Source organism: Ochotona princeps, chromosome 29, assembly GCF_030435755.1.
Source record: "Ochotona princeps isolate mOchPri1 chromosome 29, mOchPri1.hap1, whole genome shotgun sequence".
Classification (NCBI taxonomy): domain Eukaryota; kingdom Metazoa; phylum Chordata; class Mammalia; order Lagomorpha; family Ochotonidae; genus Ochotona; species Ochotona princeps.
Genome location: NC_080860.1, coordinates 13,738,099 through 13,761,473, shown reverse-complemented (window position 1 = coordinate 13,761,473; position 23,375 = coordinate 13,738,099). Strand labels below are relative to the sequence as shown.

At 56.3% G+C, this 23,375-nt stretch overlaps 1 protein-coding gene across 1 annotated transcript; it reads left to right on the top strand.

Annotated features, from left to right (window-relative positions):
• The first annotated feature begins 65 nt into the window (after positions 1-65).
• Positions 66-22,970, top strand: HPS4 (HPS4 biogenesis of lysosomal organelles complex 3 subunit 2). Its single transcript, XM_058656735.1, has 14 exons — positions 66-166; positions 1,948-2,298; positions 4,462-4,552; positions 5,253-5,396; positions 7,454-7,561; positions 7,967-8,083; positions 10,033-10,127; positions 11,897-11,969; positions 13,626-13,662; positions 14,267-14,363; positions 14,882-15,734; positions 20,566-20,698; positions 20,976-21,084; positions 22,656-22,970. The coding sequence occupies exons 2-14, from the start codon at positions 2,258-2,260 to the stop codon at positions 22,825-22,827; spliced, it is 2,070 nt and encodes a 689-aa protein (XP_058512718.1). The 5' UTR covers positions 66-166; positions 1,948-2,257; the 3' UTR covers positions 22,828-22,970.
• Positions 22,971-23,375: the final 405 nt, after the last annotated feature.

The window sequence follows — 23,375 nt, the reverse complement described above, 5'->3', positions numbered from 1 at the left end:
CGGGTTCTCCCCGGCACCATCACCACCATCACCACCATCACCACCATCACCACCATCACCACCATCACCACCATCACCACCATCACCACCATCACCACCGCCTCCGCCGTCCACATTCCGGGCTCAGAGCCCCGAACCTCGAGCACCGAGCCGCCTGTGGCTTCTGGTGGGTGGGCGGCGCTGGAGGCGCGGGGACTCCCCGGGGCGGAGGGCGGGACCCCCAAACCTTTGCCCCCTGGTGCTAAGGCCGGACGTATCGCTGTAGCCACTGCTCCCCCAAACTTGGGCGACTTGCTGCCCCTTCACGGCCTGTTGACACCTCTTTTCCAGCCCCTCCAACCCACTGTGGCCGTTTCCGCCATCGCGGCCACTCTCCCTCCTGCCCCAGCTTTCCCTTTCTGCCCATTTCCTCACTGTCCTTGAGTCGGGTCTTCCAAGGCTGCGGGAACCTTTTCAGGTCACAGCACCACACCAGGCCCTGCCTCCCCCCATCCCTTCGTGACGGACGTCTTCCCGGGTCTTCCCAAAAACCAGAGAGTGGGGGACCTGCCCAGGGTAGGGACCAGGATCCCTGGGAGCTAGGAATTGGAAGGAACTGCTGGGTCCTGGAGTTCAGGAACTGAGACGCTCCCCTTCCCACATAGGCAGCTAGATGTGCTCCCTGGAATGACTTTGACCCGCGCGGTAGGGTGCAGCTCTACAGATGCAAGATCTGGGGCCAGATGGAGACTGTGGTCAGCCAGCCAAGTTATCTGTCTCCAGCGGAAGTATGAATGAGGGGGGTCTTCCCACAAGTAGTGCGTTCTAAACCCTGTTGCTTGGGGATGAGGACAGTAGGAATTACGCATTTTTTCTTTTTGTTTTTATTGGAAAGGCAGATTTACAAAGGGAAGGAGAGACAGATGTTTCATCTGCTGGTTCACTCTCCAAATGGTCTCAATAGTTGGAGCTGAGCCAATCTGAAGCCAGGAGCCAGGAACTTCCTCGGGGTCTCCCATGCGGGTGCAGGGTCCCAAGGCTTTGGGCCGTCTTCTGCTGCTTTCCCAGGCCATAAGCAGGGAGCTGGATGGGAAGCGGAGCAGCTTGGACATGAACTTGGGATCCCGGTGCGTTCAGCAGAGGATTCACTGATTCTTCACACCAGCCCCTGCATATTTCACCCTTGAAGTCACCCAGGGTTGTCAGGTGGGAGGAGTCAGCTTTGCTTTGTTGTCCCAGCGGGCCAGGGAGCAGAGATTTCTGCGAGGCTGATTTTGGCTTGGCAGAAGCATCCGCTTAACGCTGTGACCTACCTGGTCGGCTCTGGAAGCCGGAAGCCTCCAGGTTTTCTGTGGAGCGGAGCCGAGATTCCCAGATGACAGTGAATGATCCCAGAGCTGGGATCTATTTTGATGCCCAAATGATAGCATGCATCAGCTTGTCTTCCTCTTGTGGGAGTTGGGAAACCACTTGACACGTTTTTCCTTCTTGCTTTTGGAAAACTTGGCCGTCCCTGGGATTCGGCGCGTTTGGATTTCTTAGGGGCCGGCGGGGTGACAGTTCCTTAATTTGGGTTGCTTTATGACTACAGCGGCCAAGCCGCTTGATGCTGACAGCTGTCCTAAACACCCAGAACCTTCTCTCATGACTCGCAGTTGTTTCATTTTATGTCTGTGAGGTTGGTGGTGCATGGACTGTGACTGCTGAGGGGACAGACCCAGGCTCAACTCCTGAGTCCCTCCTGCCCACCTTTTTTTTTTTTTTTTTAAGTTTGAAATATAATTTTCCCCCCAAATTAGGAAACTCTTTGAAAGCACTGTATTCGTTTGAACTCTGCCAGTCACATGCTCGCTCACATGCTCCCGGGTTTCTGAAATAATCCATTCCTTGTGCTCTTTTCAGAACAGAGGCACTGATGTTTACACTGGAAGCTTCTGGAGCTTGCTGAAACACCCGCTCCCACCCGAGGATGGCTTTGAATTTGAACTAGGCAAGCCTCGGGAATTCAGAGTTCCCGGCCAGAAGCGTGAAGAGGTGGCCAGGCTGACAGCCACCGTGAGGCTCGGAAGAATTCCTTGTGTTACCTTCCCTTGCCGAGTGCCAAGAGGAGCAGAGGTGTTCACGGGACCGGGAGTCTGCAAGGAAGGGAAGCGACACTTTGATGCTGCGGTGTTGCTGCTCGGTGGCACCAGTCACCCGGATGCACTAGGCTGGGGAGACAGACGTCATCCTGCAAGAGAAGACGGAGGAGAAGGACATGAGGTTCCCTGGGAAGTAAATGGCCACTTCCACGGCCTCGGAGACCAAGGCAAGCTCCTGGTGAGTATCCAAGCCGGCAGAGGCCCTGCTCTCGCCAGGCTGCTGGAAGCATCTTTTCAGTTCATTGAATATTTTCCAGAAAGCTCGGTTTATGCATTTGAATGGCATAATGACAGAGAAAGAGAGATTTTTTTTTTCATCTGCTGGCTCACTGCCCAGATGCCCACAACAGACAGAAGCCAGGAACACAGGCGTTCCTTCCAGGTGTTCCACGTGGGTAACAGGAAGTCAAATACTTGGTTCATCATCTTCTGCCTCCCCCAGGCGTAGTAACAGGAAGCTGGATCGGACGTGGAGACAGGACACCATAGCAAGCTGTGGCTTAACCCACCATGCCACAAAGCCTGCTCTGGCTTTATTTAAGTTCGGGGGAGGGGAAGCCATTTTTGCCAGAACCACTGTTCAAGTGTAAGGGAGTACTTTTCTCCAAAGCGAGTATGCTTTCACTGTGTAAAAGTCTTGCCACATGGGATTCACACTGCTGGGAGCTTACAGATAAGATGGCCACAGCCTCCCCACGCAGACCACTTCCATGATCATGTGAGTGTTGGTAGACTTCGCTCTGGGCAATGGAAGGCTGGCCACTGCAGGGACTGTAGTGTATGGAGTGGTGTGGCCGATCTGCTGTCTGCTTGGGGCTCCCCTCTCTCCTGTACCCCGAGTGAGTTAATCCGGTCTCATGCCTCCGTGCAGCCAGAAGCAGGATGGGAGAGGTGGGATTCACCCGGAATCAGCAGGGTTCACTGACAGTGTATATGGAGTCACTTCAAAGGACATTCGGGAGCCAGGGGCGCCTTCCCTGCAAGCGTGAGGAACATGGGGCAAGGGGCACATAGTCCTGGTTGGCTTTGCCACGCTTTGGAGGGTTTTTTAAAAAGATTTACTTGTTTTTATTTGAAAGGCAGAGTTTACGGAGAGAATGAGAGACAGAGATAGAAAGGTCTCCCATTCACGTGGGAGACCCAGATGGATTTTCTGGCTTCAGCCTGGCCCAGCCCTAACTGTTGTGGGTAATTGGGGGAGTGAACCAGTGGGTAGAAAATCTGTTTTTTAAAGATTTTTTTTTTTTTTTTGGAAAGTCAGATTTACAGAGTGAAGGAGAGACAAAAAAGATCTCTCATCCACTGGTTCACTGCCCAAGTAGCCACAACGGCTGGAGCCAAGCCAATCTGGAACCAGGAGCTTCTTCCGGGTCTATCCTGTGGATGCAGGGTCCCAAGGCTTTGGACCGTCCTCGATTGCTTTCCCAGGCCACAAGCAGGGAGCTGGATGGGAAGCCGAGCAGCCAGAATACAAACCAGCACCCATATGGGATCCCGGGCATGCAAGGCAAGGACTTTAGCCACTAGGCCACAGTGCCGGGCCCATCACTCAATATTTTTTAAAAATCTGCTTTTCAAGAATGACGCTGAATCCCAGACTTTAGAGATTTTACTTTGTGATCTTCAAGTAGTAAGTGGGTAAAAAATGTTGAACAATGACAGTGAATCTGCAGAAGAGAAGTAGGAGTTTTTAGGGGAGAACCAAGGATGATGAAAATTTAGAAGCCAGAGCTTTCTGTGCGCTGTGCCCATGAGGTCTGGTCAATCCCTCAGGGCCTGGGATGGTTTTACCCAGCCAGGAGCTGGGTGTTTCTCTGCAACTGGACGGCCTCTGGCTGCGTCCTCGCAGGCTTCCTTGGAACTGCACGTTGGCCCCACGTCTGCTGGTTGCGTGTGCCGTGATGCGCCCTCCACAAGTGTGAGTCGCGTGGTGCATGGGGCTGTTGGCAGCGACTCCTGTGCTGAGCAGCTGGGAAGGGTATGTCTGAGTTACATACCCCTGACTCAGCCTCCTTCTCAGGGGGCTCACAGCCAGTGTGGCTGTGTAGGTCAAGTGCAAGCTGTCATGCTTTTCCTGTGGCCACTCATGTCTCTCCAGCCACGGTTGGTCCCGCGGCTGGAGAGAGGGCCCTATTTTTAGCTGGGCTCCCCCCGCACTTAAAGATGATGGTTTTATCTATTTGTCGCTTCTGGGTTCTTTTTCCCCTCTGGGGCCATCAGAAGGCTTTCAGACCCCAAGTCCTTAGGGAGCCCTCTTGGAGCCAAGCTGTAAGATGCGGCGTGTAAAATGCCACAGTCACTGGCGGAAAGGCAACGTGGCCCCGTTCTGTTCTCTTGGCAGGTGGAATTACTTTTTTCTTTATGACGGCTCCAAGGTGAAGGAAGAAGGAGACCCAACGAGGGCAGGCATCTGTTATTTTTATCCCACTCAGGTAAGGAGGCATCCTTTGATTGTGGGGTGAACTCCCCAGGGCCTCCCGAGGGGTGACTGCACGTGAGCACAGCCTGGCCGACGCAGGCAGCCGGCATCTTTGCAGCTTTTTCGTGCGCTGGGCTATCTCATGCTTTGGATTTGGTTACTAACTTCCTTGTGGCTTGGCCCCTTGTACTGTCTTCCATGCATTGTAAGCTCTGGAGCCTTGAGTAGGCGCACATTGGGTTTCTCCAGTAAAGGATTCTTTACAGTGGCGTACATCGTCCCCGTTGCATCCTACAGCTAGACGAGGCAGAAACTGGTCAGGAGAGTGTGCAATTCCATGTCTACACAGCAGGCAGTGGGGATTCAGCTTGGCTGCTTGGGCTGAGGATTTGAATGAGCACAAAAGCCCGAGCTTCTCCAGCTTGGTGGTCATCCCGTATCTGCCATGGGCGTTCCCATCAGCCCGAGCAGCATTGGGCGACTTCAGAAAAGGCTCAGTCGTGAAGGTTTTCACACGCCAGGTTCCCCAGCATCAAGGATTCTTCTTGGTGGTTGTTACAAGCCTTAGAATACGTGAAAAGCATTCTTAGCTTGTGGGCAGTGTGAAAACAGATAATGACCGGAACGGGCCTGCCCACCTTGGCCAGCTCTCGGGCACGACCCAGGAGTCGAAGGACCTGAGCCGGGCGTTGGGATCTGGTCCTTTCCCGCAGACCCTGCTCGACCAGCAGGAGCTGCTCTGCGGACAGATCGCCGGCGTCGTCCGCTGCATCGCCGACATCTCTGGCTCTCGCCCAGCCCTCATCCGTCTGCGGAAACTCAAGTTTGCCGTGAAGGTGGACGGCAGTTTCCTATGGGTGAGTGGCCCGGGGAGGCTCGGGGCTGGACTGGGGAGCACAGCCGGGCCCTGGGATCGTGTGGTCTGACAAGGGGACGCAGACCCCGCCCCCAAGCCAATGTCATTGCTGCTAGCCAGACACCTGCCCTTCCATTTCGTTCTTTTAGAAATTTCTTTTCTTTCACAAATTGTGTTTGTTTGAAAGTCGGAATGACAGGGAGAGAACCTCTAGTTCACCCCCCCAACATGCCCACAATAGCTAGTGCTGGGCTAAGCTGAAAGCAGGCGCCAGGGGCTTGTTCCAGGTCTCCCAGGCGGGTGGCAGGGAGCCAAGGACTTGAGCTGTGACCTGCTGCCATCCAGGGTGCGTGGTAACAGGAAGTTGGATGGGAAGCAGAGATGAAACTTGAACCATGCACTCCAGTATGGGGTGTAGGTTCCCAAGCTGCTGTTGAACCTGTTGCACCCCGATGCCCACCCACCTCCTTAATTTCCTTCATGATGCCTTTGGAGGGGAAGCTGTTAATTTAATGGGGTCTGATGGGTCAGTTTTACCATATATGATCAATGCTTTCCTATCCAAGAAGCCATTGCCTACTGCTGTGGAGACAGTAGTCTCCAGTTGTTTGTTTGCGGGGGGGGGGGGGGGGGGGGGGCGGGGCATGCAGAGCTTTATATTTTTCGATTTTAAAATCAGATTTAAATTTTAGATTTTGATTTTAATTCATCGTAGGAGTGGTGTGAGTAGAGGTCAGTGGTCAATTTTTTTTTAAAGATTTATTAATTCGTTTTTTTGGAAAGTCAGATTCACAGAGTGCAGGAGAGACAGAGAGCAAGTTCTGTCTCTCTGTTCACTCCCCAAGTGGCCACAGTGGCCAGAGCTGAGCTGATCCGAAGCCAGGAGCCAGGAGCTTCTTCTGGTCTCTCCTGTGGATGCAGGGTCCCAAGGCTTTGGGCCGTCCTCGACTGCTTCCCCAGGCCACAGGCAGGGAGCTGGATGGGAAGTGGAGCAACTGAGGTACAAACTGATGCCCATATGGGATCCCAGCACATGCAAGGTGAAAACTTCAACCACTAGGCTATGGCGCTGGGCCCAAGAGTCATATTTTTTTTCCCCATCTGGACACCCAGTTGTCCCAGAGGTGAAAAACCTCTCTTCCGGCTGGATCCCTTTGGCTTCCATGTCACAAACCAGGTTGTCGGTGCAGTGTGCTTCTGTGTGTAAACTCTTCTGGTGATCTCTGCAGACCCCACCTTGTTTTGCTTCCTTAGGCTTGGCAACACATCTCAAAAACAAACAGTCCAGTTCTCTAGCTCTCCCCCCACCTCCCCCTGCACTGCGAAGACAGCTTGCAGGGCAGCTTTGTAGAGCAGTGCTCTAGGCCAGCGTGGTCCGAGCTCCTGGCCATCAGTGAACCAAGGAAAGGTCCTCACCATGCTGTACCCACCATGCTGTACCCTCGGCCTCGGCATTCGTTGTCAGTGTATTTTGTTGTTGTCGACTGGTTTAGGATCCTGGCGATTCCCTTAGGCTAGGTTCTTAGAGGGAGACTTACCGGGTTGAGGGAGCTGAGCTTTTCGCAGGCCCTTTAAGCATGCGGCCAGATGGCTTTCTAGCTGAGCAAGGAGTTATCTTCCATGGAGCCAGACACCAGGCTCAGCAGTTTGGAGACCAGGCACCGTGATGATTCGGTCAGCTCCTGCCCTCGGGGGACTGGGTCCAGCTGGAGACACAGCATGGCCCTCGTGCGACCAGTGGAGTGTGTGTAAGAAACTGTCTTTCAAGAGCCCACATGGAGCCGGCAGTCCGTGCAGTGCAGGGCATCAGAAGAGAGGCCGGCAAGGTCTGCAGGAGGCCAGGCAGGCACCTGAGAAGTTCTGGCCTCTACGGTGGGCCCCAGAGGGTCTGGGCAGTGAGTAGGAAGGAATAGGGCCTGTCAGCTTGGGCAGCAAGCATGGTTGGAGGATCCGTCTCAGTGGGCCAGGGAAGCCCAGCCAGAGAGCCCAGGAGGTGAGGATTTGGGCTGGGACTCAGAGAGGGGAAACAGCCTGTCTTCTCTGCCCCCCTCTTGCCAGGTGCTGGGCTGTGCCGTGGAGCTGCCCGATGTCAGCTGTGAGCGCTTTCTGGACCAACTCACCGGGCTCTTTCGTTTTTACAACGGCCCCGTGTCCCTGGCTTACGAGGTATGCGCGAGTCCATAGACAAGGCCTGTCCTGGGCCTCAGGGGCGGTGCCTGAATCACACACGGTGCCTCCCTCGCTCTGGGGCCAGGGTTCTTGCAGGAAATGTGGCACATGCAGGGATGAGGTCGTGGGCCCCCGGAACCCTTCTCAGGCTCCTTTGTCTGCAGGTGGGCAGCCCTGTCTCTGCTGCCCCCAGATGCTTAGAGTGGGTGGCTCTGTGTGTGTGTGTGTGTGTGTGTGTGTGTGTGTGTGTGTTGTGGGGAGGGCGAGTATCGGATTGGATTCAGGGCATGGAGGAAGTTCCAGGGCAGCCCTCTGCTGGGGGAGGGGCAGGTTGGAAGGCTGTTGAGATCCCTGCCACAGAGCCCGACCCTGGGAGGTTGATGGCAGGTGGTTCTGTTTCAGACCCGCTCCCGGGAAGAGCTGAGTGTGGAGTGGGATGCCTTCATCCGGCAGATCCTACAGAGAACCGGCGACCTGCACAGGATCTTTAACTCCCTCTGGAACCTGGACCGAACCAAAGTAAAGCTCCTCCTCCCCCTTCCCCTACTCCTCCTCACTTACGCAAGAGAGCTTTGAGACATTTGGAAGAAAGGTTCCCTATCCATGGCGTGTTGTTTCTCAGCAGGGGCCGCATGCCCACACCCCAGGTGCCTGCTCCTTAGTTGTGGGGTGCGGATGCGTCCACTCAGCTCTCATACAGCCTTGCTCCTCGCACTCATAAAATGACCTAGAATATCTCCCTCCCAGAACTGGATTATTTTTTACACAAAGGCAAATTTTCTTTCTTTCTTTAAAGATTTATCTATTTTCATTGGAAAGTCAGATTTACAGAGAGAAGGAGGGACAGCAAGATATTCTGTCTGCTGGTTCACTCCCCCGGTTAACTGCAATAGCTAAAGCTGAGCCGATCCAAAGCCAACAGCCAGGAGCCTCTTCCTGATCTCCCACATGGGCACAGGGTCCCGAGGCCCTGGGCTGTCCTCCACTGCTTTCCCAGGCCACAGCAGGGAGCTGGAAGGGACGTAGAGCAGCCAGGACATGAACCGGCATCATACGAGATCCTGACGCAGGCAAAGCAAGGATTTAACCACTAAGCTACCACGCCGGGCCCAGAACTGGATTTTATCTTAATTAATTAATTAATTTTCATTTTGAGAAGCAGGAACACATAGGTCTTCCATCTTCTGGTGTTCACTCCCCAAATGCCCAGAGCAGCTAGGGATGGGCCGGGCACAGGCCAGGAGTCAGGATGTTCACCCACATCTCCTGGTGGATGGCAGGGGCTTAAGTCCCTGAGCCATCAACTGTTTCCTCCACAGAGGTGTGGCAGTCAGAAGCTGGGTTGGGAGTAGAGGAGCTGGGATTCGAACCAGGCACTCTGAAATTGAATGCGAGCATCCTGCGTGGCAGCTTCCCTCCTGTGCCTAATACCCACCGTATTACCGTAAACATTTGGGACTGGTTTAAATCATCCAAAGGTTTTCTTTTGGAATTGGATTGTGTGCATTAATTCGCATCATGAAGTCATAGTGCTGACCTTTTAAAAGAGAGGCTGCTATAGAATGGTCAGGAAGTGTGACCGTGGCTATGAGCTGTTGCATTTGCCGGTGGCCGTCAGTGAGGTCCAGGCTGCCTGGGGGGCTGGCCCTGCCCTCTGGGAGAGTGCAGCTAGCGGAGCCTTGGATGTCTCAGGCAGGGGTTGAGTGTCTCCATCATCGTGGGCTGTGACACTGGGCCTGGGCCATCATGCAGCGGGACTGCTGGCCATGGGGCAGGCTTCGTCTCCAGAGCCTTAAGGAGCAGCCTGCTGGGGATGAGCCCAGCATCAAGGTCATGAACGAATGAAGTGCCTTTCTTCACATGGCTCAGCTCCAGAGCTTGGGTGGGTGAGTGTTGAGCCATGCCAGGCAGGTAGGTGGAGAGAGAGAAAGGGGCTGCTGGCCGTTGCTGCTCCAGTTTGGACTGGGGTTAGGTACATTTCTTGTACTTGTAGGGGCTGCTGAGCAGCTGACCACTGCCAGGGAACCCGAGGATGAGGTGTGTTTACCTGGGTGAAGGTCCTGATGCTCTCATCTCCTGTTAGGGGATCGTCAGTGAACCCCGACAGGTGTCAGTGAAGCCACTGGGCCGCCAGGGGGCTCAGGCTGCATGAGGGGTGGGCTTCCCCTGCACCGCCTCCAGCCCATGCCGCTGGCTGCAGCCTTGATGGCCCAATCTCCTGGTGACCTCCTTTGTCCCTAGGAATGGCCGTGTGGCACGCTGGCTGCATCTCCAGTGTACAGAAAGGCCTCCTTGTTCTAAGAACGTGGCATTTTTGTCACATCAGCAGCTGAGGGCAGAGAGAGGGTGAATACCTCTCTCCCCAGGCGACACTCTGCATCGCCCAGGCCTGTCCCCCACTGCCCTTTTCCTTCTCCCCTTGCTCTCTGGGAGCGTGCTCATGGGTGGCCGTGCCTGTGCCCACCCAGGTGGAGCCGCTGCTGCTGCTGAAGGCTGCCCTCATCCTGCAGACGTGTCAGCGCGCCCCGCACATCCTCGCCGGCTGCATCCTCTACAAAGGCCTGTGAGTAGCGTTGGAGCCCTCGCCCCCTCCCACCGCCCTCTGCTGCGGGATGGGCCATCCTGGCCACCTGCACGTCACCAGGGGGGAGTGTGGTCTCTAGCCAGTTCCAAGTGACCCAGTTGAGCAAATAGGAGGGGATGAGATTTGACTGAGCATTCGAGCCAAACAGGAAAATTCGAGATTGTGTCCAGGAGTGAGTTAGAAACGTGAAAGGGATCCAGGTACTGGTCAGTGCATGGCCGCACAGTGCTGACGCAAGCCCCCCACAGCATCGCCAGCAGCCAGCAGTGTGGGCAGAGGGCCGGGAACCCTGATTTGGCCTTCCTCCTGCTGCCCGGGATCTGGCATGCTCAATGCGGGTGAGCTGTGCAGGGCAGCCGTACGTGCTTGTATCCAGGCTGCCTGCAGCTCCTCGGCTGTGTGTGTCCCTCAGATGGCCTCCGAGAGCTCGCTCAGCTCTTCACGGAGCTGAAGGGCCTCTTTGTGAGCCCACGCTGCCCAAGAGCCACTTCATGCCTCTTGCAGGGCCTCTTTCTCTGCTCGAGGGTCTGCTCTCCCCGGGCCCTTGTTGTGGACTTCGAGCTCCCTGCCGACCGGCTGGCGGTACAGCTGCCCGAGTGCTCCAGGCTGCTTGGGAGAGGCTGTTGAGCGTAGGCACCCATGGGCCCCCGTGGGCTGCACCCCGAGTCCTGCCAACCGTGTGACCTTGGGCACAGTGCTCAACCTTAGCTTTGTCTGCTGGGAAAGAGAGCACCTCTGGCAAACGGAATGAAGTGATGGATGTGGAGGACCCTGGTGTGTGTGTGTGTGTGTGTGTGTGTGTGTGTGTGTGTGTGGAAGGGGGGTGGTTTCCCTCTTCCTCCCTCCATCAGGATGACTCTGTGTCAGCTCGTGGGGCAGCTAGGCACCCGAAGGCCATGGCCGTGACAGACAAAAAGTGTCCCTGGTTATGCAGTTTCTGATGCATTTTAGATGAGGCAGCTAACACATGAACACATTCTCACCGCTACAACATCAGCCAGCGGAGAAACACAAAGTGCAAATGAGAGACCCCATTCAGCCTCCTGCTCTCAGATTCTGTCCCCACCGCAGGCCATCTCCCAAGCAGCCCTCCCTCACCTCACACCTGCGTGCGGAGGCGTCCAGAAAGGCCATGGACCTGGAGTCACTCTAAGCAAAGATCTCCCAGCCACAGCTACGTAGATGCCGGAGCAACACACCTGTGTGTGGGAAGAACGCTCTGCCGTGGTCTCACTTAGCTGTTTTCTTCTTGTTGGACATTCATTTAGAGTGTTGGCTTTTTTTTCTTCTTCTTCTTAAGAGACCTGTTTCTATATTTCTCTTTTTTGTTTTCCTTCTTCTTTTTATGGACAAGGTAGAGAAATAACCACCTGCTGATTCACTGCTCAAGTGCCTGCAATAGCCAGCACTGGACTAAAGCAAAGCCGGGAGCCTGGAGCTGAATCTGGGTCTCCCATGTGGGTGCCAGGGGCCCCGGCACTTGAACCCTCATCTACTGCCTCGCTCCCCAAGTGTGCACTTAGCAGGAAGCTGAACCACACACATCTGGGTACACGCCAGCTTCGAGGGCTCATGCTGAGTGTCGCCGGGCATATTGAGGAAGGCCCTGCGTAAGCACCGCCAGCAGTGACCTTCCCGGCAGTCGTGTCCCCAAGATCCCCCGCCACATGAGATACCAGACCCTTTTGAAACGGAGAGCCCCCTGGAGACTTCTCACACCATTCTCGCTCCTGTGTTTCATCCCTTAGGATCGTCAGCACGCAGCTCCCGCCCTCCCTCACTGCCAAGGTCTTGCTGCACCGAACCACACCCCAGGACCAGGTATTGTAAAGCCCGGCTTCATGACTGTAATCTTCTGCCCAGAGCACCTGTCGCCTCAGCTGGCAGGGCTGAGTCTCCGAGCCGCAGAGCTCGATGGATCGGGAGTGGCCGCTGCAGCCCTGGACCGCTGGCTCCGTATGATGTCCTCCGGACCCCCTGTGGCAAGCATGGGAGGAGATGCTGTCATGCACGGGGCAGACTGGGAGGTTGGTTCTCCACGCCAAGCGGAAGGCTGAGAACCCACCTTCCCCCTGGGAGGGCTGTTAGGGGAAATAGGCAGGGTGTGTCCTCAGAGAGGCTCTGGAAAATAGCGACCCTGTAAGCTACTGCCCACCTTGTATTTATATGTGCTCTTTTTAACACTTTTAAAAACTATTATTATTTGCAAGGTAGAGTTAGATAAAGAGGAGGAATACCAAGTTAGAGAGTTTCCTTCCACCGAATCAGTCTTCAAATGGCTGCAGCGGCCAGGGCCAGGCCAGACTCAAGCCAGGAGCCAGGAAGGAGCTTCTTCCAGGTCTTGCGAGTGGCTGCAGGGGCCCAAACAGTGGGGCCAACTGCCGTTGCTGCCCCAGGCATCTTAGCAGGGAGCTGGATGGGCAGTGGAGCAGCCAGGACCCGAGCCATCATCCATATGGAATGCCGTATCACGAGCCCCAGTCCCTTGCCATTTAAAGAGTGAAAGCCCTTTTGGCTAGAAGAGCAGTGTTTGCTTGGCTTGGATTTCCTCTCGAGGGGCCCTTTCGGTACCCCAGTTGAGCTGAAGAAGGTGAGCTTGCCAGCCCCCAGGGTGACGCAGGATAAGTGAGGATGATCCGTAATAGCACGCATGATCAGGTCACACCCTCTGCCTCCCAGGTCCCAGGTCTCGGGTCCCAGGTCTCCCGTAGTTGTGGTTTGTTTGTTTGTTTGTTTGTTTTTTAGATTTTATTTATTTTTATTGGAAAGGCAGATATACAGAGAGGAGGAGAGAGAGAGAGGAAGATCTTCCCTCCAATGGTTCACTCCCCAAATGACCACAAGAGCCGGTGCTGCGCCAATCCGAAGCCAGGAGCCAGAAGCTAGGAGCTCTTCTGGGTCTCTCCTGTGGATGCAGGGTCCCAAAGCTTTGGGCCATTCTTGACTGCTTTTCCAGGCCACAAGCAGGGAGCTGGATGGGAAGCAGGGCCGCAGGGATTAAATCGGCAACCATATGGGATCCTAGTGCATGCAAGGCGAGGACTTTAACCACTACGATATCGCACCGGGCCCCCATAGTTTTATTTTGATAGACTTGATGCAAGTTCTGTGTCGTGGAATGGCGCAGACATGGCTATGTTCTAGAAGCAGGAAGCTGTACTGAATGTGTAAGAGATGGCAAATATTTGTGTTTATTCCCCGAGCGGAGAAATAGGAGAGAATTTGAACTTAATAGCACCATGGAAACTGGGGTGGAGCCCCTGCCTTGCAGCTGCATTGGTCCTGGGGCCCCAGGCTCTTGCAGCCTCAGCCTGGGGAGCCTGGGGCTCCATCTGCTTGGCTCTCGGCCTGTGGTCGGGACAAGCTCTCTGGGCTTGGCTCAGCTGTGGGAACAGATGGCGTGGTGGTTCCCGATGCTGAGGCCGAGGGCAGAGGAAGGCAGAGTAAGCCACTGACTGGGTCTGTGTTGGTTTGCAGAGACTTCCCGCAGCAAGGCAGGCCAAGCCGGCAGCAGGTGAGTCATCAGCTGTACCCCCGTGTGTGCTCCCCACCAGGTGCTCATGTTTGTCATCCCTCTTCCTGATTAAGCAGCGTTGAGAAGAGAATCATCCATGCCCAAGTTCACGATCTTAGTCCTTGTGAATCGCTGCTTTCAGATCCTCTGAGCTCAGTACAGTCTGTCCTCCACGTGGGATCTTCCGACTTCACAGTGGTCCAGCGGGGTCTTGAGTGTTGATCCTGTCCCGAGCTGGTGACATGCGGTGTGCCAGCCCCTCCTGCTGCTGGGCGTGTGCAGTGGGCACATCTGCCTTTTGAATTTTCCTAGTGGCTAGGTTGAGAGAGATGAATGCCCCCAAAGGCCTGGAGTAATTCAGGTGTAGACCAGGCCAAAGGCAGGAGCTGGGATCTCGTGCCTGGTTCCCCATGTGGAGTGGCGGGGATGTACCTCCCGGGCTCGACACCGGCTGCTGGCCAGGACCCGGACTCAAACCCAGGGCACCTGTTAGGGGACACGGGCATCCTGCTAGGTGAAGCACCCAGACCACAGGACTAGGTAGGGCCCCTTGTTTCCTCCGGCCCGGGGGTGAGCTCGGACCATGTTGCCTTGTGCTTGGCAGGGGCGGCGTGGCCTGCCGACGTGCAGATCATCCCGGTTTTCCTGACCAAGGAGGAAGCCACCCATCTGCACGAGTTCCCGGTGGAGCGGATGACGCGGTAAGGATTCCCACGCGTGATGGGACCCCCCCCCTCCCATGGCTCACCCTTCCTCAGTTCCATCTCCCCGACACCCAGCCTGGTAGACAAGCACCTGCCACAGCCGTGGGTTGATGCAAAGCAGTGTGATCTCACGAGGAAGCGTGGCTGTCAGACTCCACGTGCCCTGGCAGCTGTGCGACCCTGGACAAGCGTGCTCCCTCTCTGAGACTCAGTGTTTTCAAAGTCTGTAAAATGAGTCCGGGAGCCTCTCTGCCACAGATTGCTGAGTCAGTTGAGCTTGGTATGTGCCTGGCACCCTGTCAGGCCTGACTCAGCACCCGCTGGCTCTGGTGACTCTTGTCCCAGGGGCTCTTGTCATAGGCGATGCCCTCCCCTACAGGCAGCCCTACAGCCAGCCAACCTTCCCCACACTCCTGGTGTCCCCATGCTGTCCCCAGGTGGCCACCTGTGCCCGATTCCCTGCCCTCAGCCCGTGTTGCCTGCCCTTCCTCATGTCTTTTTCTTTTCCCTGCCAGCCCTCCAACGTCTCCAGCCAGACTCCAGGACGGCTCGGCCCAGCACCCTCCCAGGGCTTGGAGCGCATCTTCCCCCAGCGAAAACATCCCTAGGAATGTGGAATCTGTATCCGAGATGCTGGCCACCACCCTGCAGCCCCCATCCGCTGATCCAGCTTGGTCGGATGGCAGGAGGCAGAATGGACAGCTACAGAACCCAGGGCCTCCAGGACTGCCCAAGGGCAGTGCCCCAGGCCAGGGGCCGGGCCTTAGCTGCTCTCTGGTAAATGACCCAGATTTGTCAGAAATCCACATTCCAGAAATTCAGGAAATCGTACCAGTCCCAGGTCATTCTGGCAGCCCACACATAGGTGCCTCCGACAGCCAAGCCTTGTCACAAGTGCCTTGTCACAGGGAATCTGTCCACAGTTCTGGTGACCCAGAGCCCAGGCTGCCCGAGGACACAGCTGCTGGCAGCCTTCTCCCTCCCTCCCCGCCTGAGGCCCGCGCCCCGAACGGAGCCTTGAATCTGTGCACAGACTTCCCTGGCGACAGCGACCCTCGGCCCAGGGGGAGCAGCTGGCCCTTATCTCCATCAGGCTCTGTTAGCAGGCAGAGAGGAAGCACACCTCCTGGAAGGGAGCAGGGCCTGGACAGGGGGCTGGATGGGCTCCCCCAGAGCCACTCCATGCCCCATCTGGAATGCAAGTCAGGCCTGGGCCCTGTGGACCGCTCTGACTCCAGCCCGACCCCAGCGGAGCGCTGCGTGGGTCTCGTGCGGATGAACCTCTACACGCACAGCGTCAAGGGGTTGATGCTGTCCTTGCTCGCTGAGGAGCCGCTGCTGGCTGACAGCGCAGCCATAGAGGAGGTGGTGAGTGTCCCCATGCTGTTCCCGACACACGGCCGGCCAACCTGTGCTGCCGGCAGCTCTGTGCCCTGGGCCAGGTATTGAGGGCAGAGTCCATGGAGGGTCACAGGGGAGTAAGGAAGACGCCAGGGCCTGCCATCGAAGCATCTCCAGCATTGGTTCGCATCCCCTTCTGTTCCTGCGGAACTCGAGGTGGCAAGACCTGACATGGCAGTGCCAGCTGGGCCCCTCTCAAACCAGGATCTCAACCACGAGCTCTTGTCCTGTGAGCCTGGCTCCTCATTTCTTGGTGTTGGTGATAAGCCCTCTTGGTCCAGTGACACAGGCAGGGACGCATGCGCACCTGTGTTTTTCCCGCTCCTGACTGCCTGCCTGCCTGGCCTGGGAGGCTTCAGGCTCCACAGCTCCTGGAAACCAGGCCCTGTGGCATGCCCCAGCCCGGGCCAGGAGCTCCCTGGAGAACCTGCACGTCCCATCAGAGCTCCGCGGGTCCCTGGAGCTCGGGAGCTGCTAGAGCGCCCAGCACATTTCAAGTCGCGCCTGGCTCTTGGGGGCTCCGTTTGATCCCTGCCAGCTGCTTCCCCTCCTAAAGCAGTAAACTGACCTTCTCTGGGGCCGGAGCCTGTGCCAAAGATGCAGTTTCCATAGTAACAGCCAGGGCTGCAGTTGGCAGGGACAACAGTAGCAGAAATAACAGCAGGTGGAAATTGCTGCAGGGCACATGGCGTCCTGGGGCCTGCCTGGTTTTTATTCTTAAATCTATATTGTTCTAAGCTGATCCCATTAGTATGCAGGGCTCACGCCTACCCCTTCCCGCCTCCCCAGCCATCAGCACACAGGTCACCTTGGATCCCAGACAAGGGCAGGCCACACTGCACAGAGCCCCTGGCTGGCTGGATAGAGACTGCTCCTCTCCGGAGCCGGGTGGCACACCTGTGCTTGTCCACAAGCCAGGACGCTGAGCCAGGGCGTGTTAGCGTCTTCTGTCCTCACTCGTCCTGCCATGAGCTCCGTGTTCTGCTCTGCAGGGGGCTGCAGCTACGCCTTGTTGGCCTGCAGGCCCGGCCTGTGGGTGCAGGAATGTAGATATCGCATGGTCCTTCCCAAGAGAAAAGATACCACCTAACTGGATGTTCCCGCGCCCCTGTTGCTTTAGCCACGCCTTACAACACAAGGGGCCCGTAGGCTTTGCAACTCTGTTTCACAAGGCAAAATGCCTCCTGCAGGCAGCAGCTTCAGAATTCTTGTTTCCTTCTGCTGCCCCAGCCTCTTGTCCCTTCCCTGTCCAGCCCTTGCTGTGGCGGGAGGGAGACAGGTGAAAAAAAGCGGTGGATGGCTCTTGCTCTCATGCTTGGTTCATCGGGGTCCCCCCCCCCGTGTTGTTGTGACCGCCGCCTCTGTATAGGGCATCCTGGTGCTAGGGGAGGCCCTCCACAATCAAACTATGGGTTTGCAGAAGAAGGAAAGCCAGTCTTGTCTCAAGAGGAATAGGGGTCGGGGAGCTAACCCTGATAAATCTGTGGGTTGCTTTACCAGACCCTGAGTCTGGCTTATAATTAGCAAGGGTCTGTTCTTTAGCCTGCTCATTGCAGACCTTCATAGAAGATGCTTGACCCCATTTCCCCTCTGCTGCTGTCTGTAAAAGCCACGCTCCCTGCCCGGTGGCCAGCTCCAGGCCAGACGGGCTCGTGAGTGTGGCCTCTCTTGGTTACGTTACACACAGCCACAGTGCCATCCTCGTCTTCACTTCTCCGTGCTTGCCAGGAATGAGCGGCAGGGTGCAGGGTGCTTCAGGGGAGCAGTAGCCGGGAGCAGCCAGGAGGGGTCGGGGCTGGACTTAGTTCAGAGGGAACAGAGTAGGCCCACACCAGGGGGCAGCATGGAGCCACCGCCAGTCCCAGGCACAAAGCCCAGGAGCGTGGCATTGACCTTGAAATACAGCAGTCAGATCGGTGATTCATTGCCCCTTGAGGACTTGGCTCTCAGGTGACGTGTCCAGCTGGTTGTGAGCGTGTTACCATAAGGTATGAGAAAGCTCCTCCCCTCTGCTGGGAACCTGTGCTTCGGGGGGAGCATGTATGCTGCGTGGTGTTCTGCACGCCACATGCGCAGTGACATCAAGCCGTGCACAGGTGACAGGCAGGCCACGTACACAGTGACATGCAAGCCATTTGCTGTGGTGCAAACAAGAGGTCAGAGGCTCCAGGAGCATGCCCAGTTCTACCTCTCCTAGGACTATACACGGCACACACCGGCTTGGCAAACTGCATGTCAGCTCGCAGGAAGGCCTCACCTTCTGCATGTTCCTTTTGACTGTGTTCCTGTAACGGTTTGGTTTACCAGTCAGAAATTCGAACTTCATCTCATCTTCCCATGTCAGATTATTCGTCTGCCTTTTCTCCCAAACATAAACATGTAAAACCTGGGTTCTGTATTGCAGCGTAGTGGATCAAGCGACCAGCTGTTGGCATCCTGTACTGGTGTACTGGTTCAAGGCCAGGCTGTCAGGCCTTTGATCCAACTCCTTGTTAATGTGCCTGGAAAAGCAGTGGAAGATGGCCCGAGTGCTTGGGCTGGACCTCCCACAAGGGAGACCCAGCTGGAGTTCCTTGCTCCTAGCTTCCATCTGCACCAGCCCTGGCTGCCTGTTCTTAGTATTTAGTCTGTGCAAAACTGGCCTGGGCTGGATTTAATCCCCGGGGCCATGGTTTGCTGATCCCTTGTATAAATGAGTGACGAATTGCCCACACATAACACCTTGTGATTGTACTTACAGTAAAATGATTTTATCTTGAGCACAAATTAGAAGATTCTGGAAGTTGGCTCGGTGCCTGTCACGGAAATGGACTTTTGGCATTGTTCGCATTCCTTGTCCTTTGCCCTGGGCACCAGCTTAGGGTGGGAGAAATGATGGTTACTGAGGTCTGTAAACTTGAGTGAGGCTGTGGCTGGCTTCCTGCTCACGGGGGCTGCCTGGCCATCGAGGATGCCCGTTAGCTCTGGTAACCATTGCTGAACATTGGGGCACATGGCCGGTCTCAGCTCTGGACCAAACAGCTCCTCAGAAGGTCACAAATGATTGTAACCCTGTTTATTACGTGAGTCAGCTCTTCTGCATGTGAAATGAAAACCTTGAACGTCAGACTTGTTGCCTGGGACAAGGAAAAAAAAAAAACAATCTAAGTGCCGCTGTTGTGGCCCAGCAGGTTAACCCTCCACATGTGGCACTGGCATCCCGTATGAGTGCTGGTTCAAGCCCTGACTGTTCCACTTCCAAGAAATGCACCTGGGAAAGCAGAGAAGCAGGGCCCACGGGCTTGGGTCCCCTGCACTCATGTGAGAGACCTTGATGGAAATGAGGGCTTCTGGCTTCAGCCTGGCCCACCCCTAGCTGTGTAGCCATCTGGATAATGAACTAGCAGAGGGGAGCTCTCCAGCCCTCTGTCCGCCTTTCAAATAACTATTCAAAACAAAACCCAAAACTGAATTTGCCTCAAACAGGCTTGCAGAGATAACGCCGTGGCCTCCCGACTCAGTTGCATCGCCGCAACTCTGCGTACATGTAAATCCCCCTCGGCCCTGGGAAAACCGCGTGCGGACAGGGTCTGTGCACTCAGGGAGGGGCAGCATCACCCCCCCGAGGCCCCATCTCATTTCCTCCACTACATGTACACATCTGCCTCGGAGCAGCTGGCTGGCATCTAGCCCACTCCCCAGGCCTGCAGTGGTGCCACAACCGCCAGGGGAAAGAGAAAGGCAATGCTGGATGTCACCTGGCTAGGAGAGTCCGTGTGGTGGGACAGAGCCAGGGAGCATTCCAGAACCAGTCTGTCGGGCTGAGGGCTGTGGTTCTGGGCTCACGTTATCCGCACAGCCATTAGAGGGCCAATGCAGAATGAGGGTGGCGCAGGCGGTTCGTGCTCGGGTAAGCCACTGCCGGCCGAGTCCGTTCTTTCCCCAGAGAGTGACACATGGTGGGGTAGCGTGGTGTGGCCAGCTTTGCCTGCACACAGCTCTTCTCTGGGAAAGGTCTTAAAATGCAGGGCCTTGGGCCTCACCTGTCTGACCGCCTTCCTCCCCAGGTGTCCCCTCTGAGCCATCGAGGCTAGAAAACTCTGTCCTCCCATTTCGTACCCTCTCCAGACCTGCTGAGAAACCCGGGGGCCGGTCCCATGTCTGTGAAGGTTTTAATATGATGATGATTTTGAAAGGCAGCATTAAAAGAGAATCTTCCATCCACTGGTCTACTCTCCAAATGACCACAGCAGCTGAAGCCAGGAGCCTGGAACTCCACTTGGGTCTCCCACATAGATCCAGCCCCCAGTGGACTTGTATCATCTTCCACTGCTTCTCCCAGGCCGTGAGAAGGGAGCTGGATCAGGAGTGGAGCAGCCGGGACACAAACTGGCACCACGGACGGAGGAGTAGTCTACTGTGCTGTGATGCCAGTCCCGTCGTCGGTGGTGTTGGGCCGGGAGCTAGCCCCGGGGTAGTGACAGTGGCCAGTCCTCCGTGCTGGGACCCTATGTCATTCTCCTGTCATTTTCTCCACTCCCATCCTGCCTTTCTGATTGCATTTTTCTGCCTATCTCTTCTTAACATTTCTTCAGCACAATCTTTTATGTAAAGTACATCAGAGTGGAAATTAGTACTCTTAAAAACGACCGGAGTGCTGGTCACTGTCCATGTGGCTAAGGCCAGTAGCCACTGAGAGCTTACGACACTCGTTTTTTTCGCCGCGTCCCTGATGCAAAGAGAATGCCCTCTAGGGCCCCGGCCAGCTCTATCCTGCTGGCCCACAACCGTCTCCCAACCCCCTCGCTCTGCCCCACAGTACCACAGCAGCCTGGCATCCCTGAACGGGTTGGAGGTGCACCTGCGAGAGACGCTGCCCGCGGACGAGGCCGGCCCCGCCAGCAGCACATACAACTTCACGCATTACGATCGCGTTCAGAGCCTGCTGATGGGTGAGGAGCCCGCATGGGGCACCGGGCTGCGGTCGGGGGTGGGGAGTACCTGCGGCTGAGGGATGGTCGACAGTCAGCCTGGCCGTGGCCTGTCTGCCGTGGCCCTGGTGCTCAGGAGCCTGTAGTGAGGTCGGCCGCACACTGGCTTGGGGAGGACCCGGGACCCCTGCCCAGTCTCCTCCCCACAGTTTGCTCCCCGTCCTCGTACAACCCTGAGCTCAGGGAGCTGGAAGGGCGGGGTCTGCCCCCTCACAACTCCATGTCCCCCTCTGGCCAGCCAACCTGCCTCAGGTGGCCACCGCCCAGGACCGCCGCTTCCTCCAGGCCGTCAGCCTCATGCATTCCGACTTCGCCCAGCTGCCTGCGCTGTACGAGATGACCCTCAGGTGAGCCTACCTGAGCCTCTGTCCCAGCTTCTGTCCATGGTCCTGCTCATGGAGTCAGGGAAGAACATTCTAGCTCCAGTTCAAGGCCTGCCTGTTTGGTGTGTTTTGTTTTTTTTTTTAAGAGGGAAAGATAGAAATCTTTCATCTGCTGCTAAATGGAATTGAAGCCAGGAGCCTGGAATTCTGTCTAGATCTTCCACATAGATTCAGGGCCCAAGCACTTAGACCATCTGCTGCTGTTTTTCCTAGTGGAGTAGCAGGAAGCTGGATTGGAAGTAGAGTCACCGGGACTTGAATTGGTGCCCATATGGGATACTGGCATCGTTGTTAATGGCTTAACGCACTGTGCCACAACACCAGCTCCTTAAGCCTCTCCCTCCCACTCACCCCCCCCTCAAAGTCATGGAGATCCCACAAAGGAGAGCCTGTAGGCCTCACTGGAGGAGCTAACCCTGTGCCCAAGGAGGGAGGCACTGAGTGTGCTTCCCAGGAGCAATGGTAGAACGGTGTTGTCCTTTTTGTTAGGAAAGTTGTAGGCTGGATGCCCAGCGCCACCTCCAGCCCGTGTCTCACTTGCCCACCCTGTCACCAAGGGCTCTTAAGCAGCTCAAATTCAGAGCTGCCCTGGGCAGGCTGCCTGGGCACCATGTGTGTCTGGAGTCACTGGTGTGGGGCCTGTTGCTTTTGGGGGTGGCAGCATGTGAGGGGTCAACGGCTGCTCCTCCAGCCACCTCATTCCTGTGGCGGTCCTCTGTCCTTGGGCGTCAGTGTCAAGGTCGGCAGCTGCGGGTGACTGTCCAGCGATGGTTGTGGTTGCAGTAGTGTAAGCTTCTAATTCCTAATTGCTTACCAAGTGCTAAGCAATTAATATGTCATGCTGAGCTGATGACTTATAAAGAGACCCCAGCCAGGGCCCACACTCGAGTTGGATCCACCATGCAGGGGAGAAGGCTCAGACCCAGAAGGGCGCATTGATAGGCAGTAATAATAGAGGCTGGGATCCACAATCCCCGTCCTCACAGAACCACCTAGCCATGAGTGTCCCCGTGGCCATAGGAAGCCTTGGCCCGCAGCCCCTCAAAGATCCAGAAAGAAAAGCTAGGGGAGAGATTTGGGTGGGGGTGAGGGGCCACCCTCTCCTGCTGGATGTGTGGCTGTCTGGCGCCTCCTTCTCAGTGTTGGGGACCTACAGCCCTTCTGCCACTGCACCCCCAGCCCACCCAGCCTCACCTACTCGGCGGAAGGGTCTGATCCCTCCCTCACAGCCTTATGGAGGCCATGCGGCAGCAGCCAGCGTTCTGAGCCTCAGGACCCTGTCTCACGGGATCATCACATTCCTGTCCACGGCACATAACAGCTATTGTGCGGGCTGCTACGCCAGCCACAAAGCAGGTGCCTAGCTCATGTGTTCAGAGAGGAGCCCCTCAGGCTCTGTGGACAGGAAAGAAGGGAGGGGTGGGCAGTCAGAAGCAGCATGGATGAGTCACACCCAAGCCAGCACGTGGTGTAGGTCTGAGGGTTGAGGTGGCGCGGGCACCGTGTGACTGTCCTGTGCTTTGCCACTCCCACAGAAATGCCTCCACGGCCGTGTACGCCTGCTGTAACCCCGTCCAGGAGACCTACTTCCAGCAGCTGGCGTCTGCTGCTCGCAGCTCAGGCTTCCCCAACCCCCAGGACAGCGCCTTCAGCCTCCCTGGCAGAGCCAAGCAGAAGCTGTTGAAGCATGGGGTGAACCTGCTCTGAGCTGGGCTGTTTCTCCAGCAGGGGCCGCGCGCCCAGGGAGCGGCGCCTCTCCCAGCGGCCGTGCCTTCCCCTCTCCCTGCATTTCCTGGAGCTCAATGACAGTACTTCAGGGTTCCTGGTGCTCCCGTACAGCAGGTCATGGGGCTTGTATCACTCAGCCACATGGGCGGTGTTGGAGCCCGAATGGGGACTGGATTCTGTGTCCTGCTGAGCTCAAAGGGTTGGCCATCGTCCTCCCTGCGGGTCCTTCCCACACCTTCCCTGGCCCTGCGGGATGTCATGCCCAGAAAGTTTCCTACAAACTGAAGATCCCAAGCAAGCCTGTGCAGCCAGCAGCAGGCTGGTTGCACGAGGGGTGATGGCACAGTGATGTGGCCATCAGTCAGTGCCCAGATGCCTCCCACTGGCCAGCGTGTTCTCAGCACAGACCCCTGAACGCTGCATGTGCCTCCTGGAACTACACAGGTTTGAACTGTGCAGGTCCACCTATGTGCAGAGGCAGTTTGGAACAATTTTAATAAAATACATCATAGATGAACTACGAGTGT

Coding starts and splice junctions, on each gene's coding strand:
- HPS4 (XM_058656735.1), top strand. CDS start 2,258: ATGGCCACTTCCACGGCCTCGGAGACCAAGGCAAGCTCCTG. Junction 8,084..10,032: donor GGAACCTGGACCGAACCAAA/GTAAAGCTCCTC, acceptor GTGCCCACCCAG/GTGGAGCCGCTGCTGCTGCT. Junction 15,735..20,565: donor GCGCAGCCATAGAGGAGGTG/GTGAGTGTCCCC, acceptor TCTGCCCCACAG/TACCACAGCAGCCTGGCATC.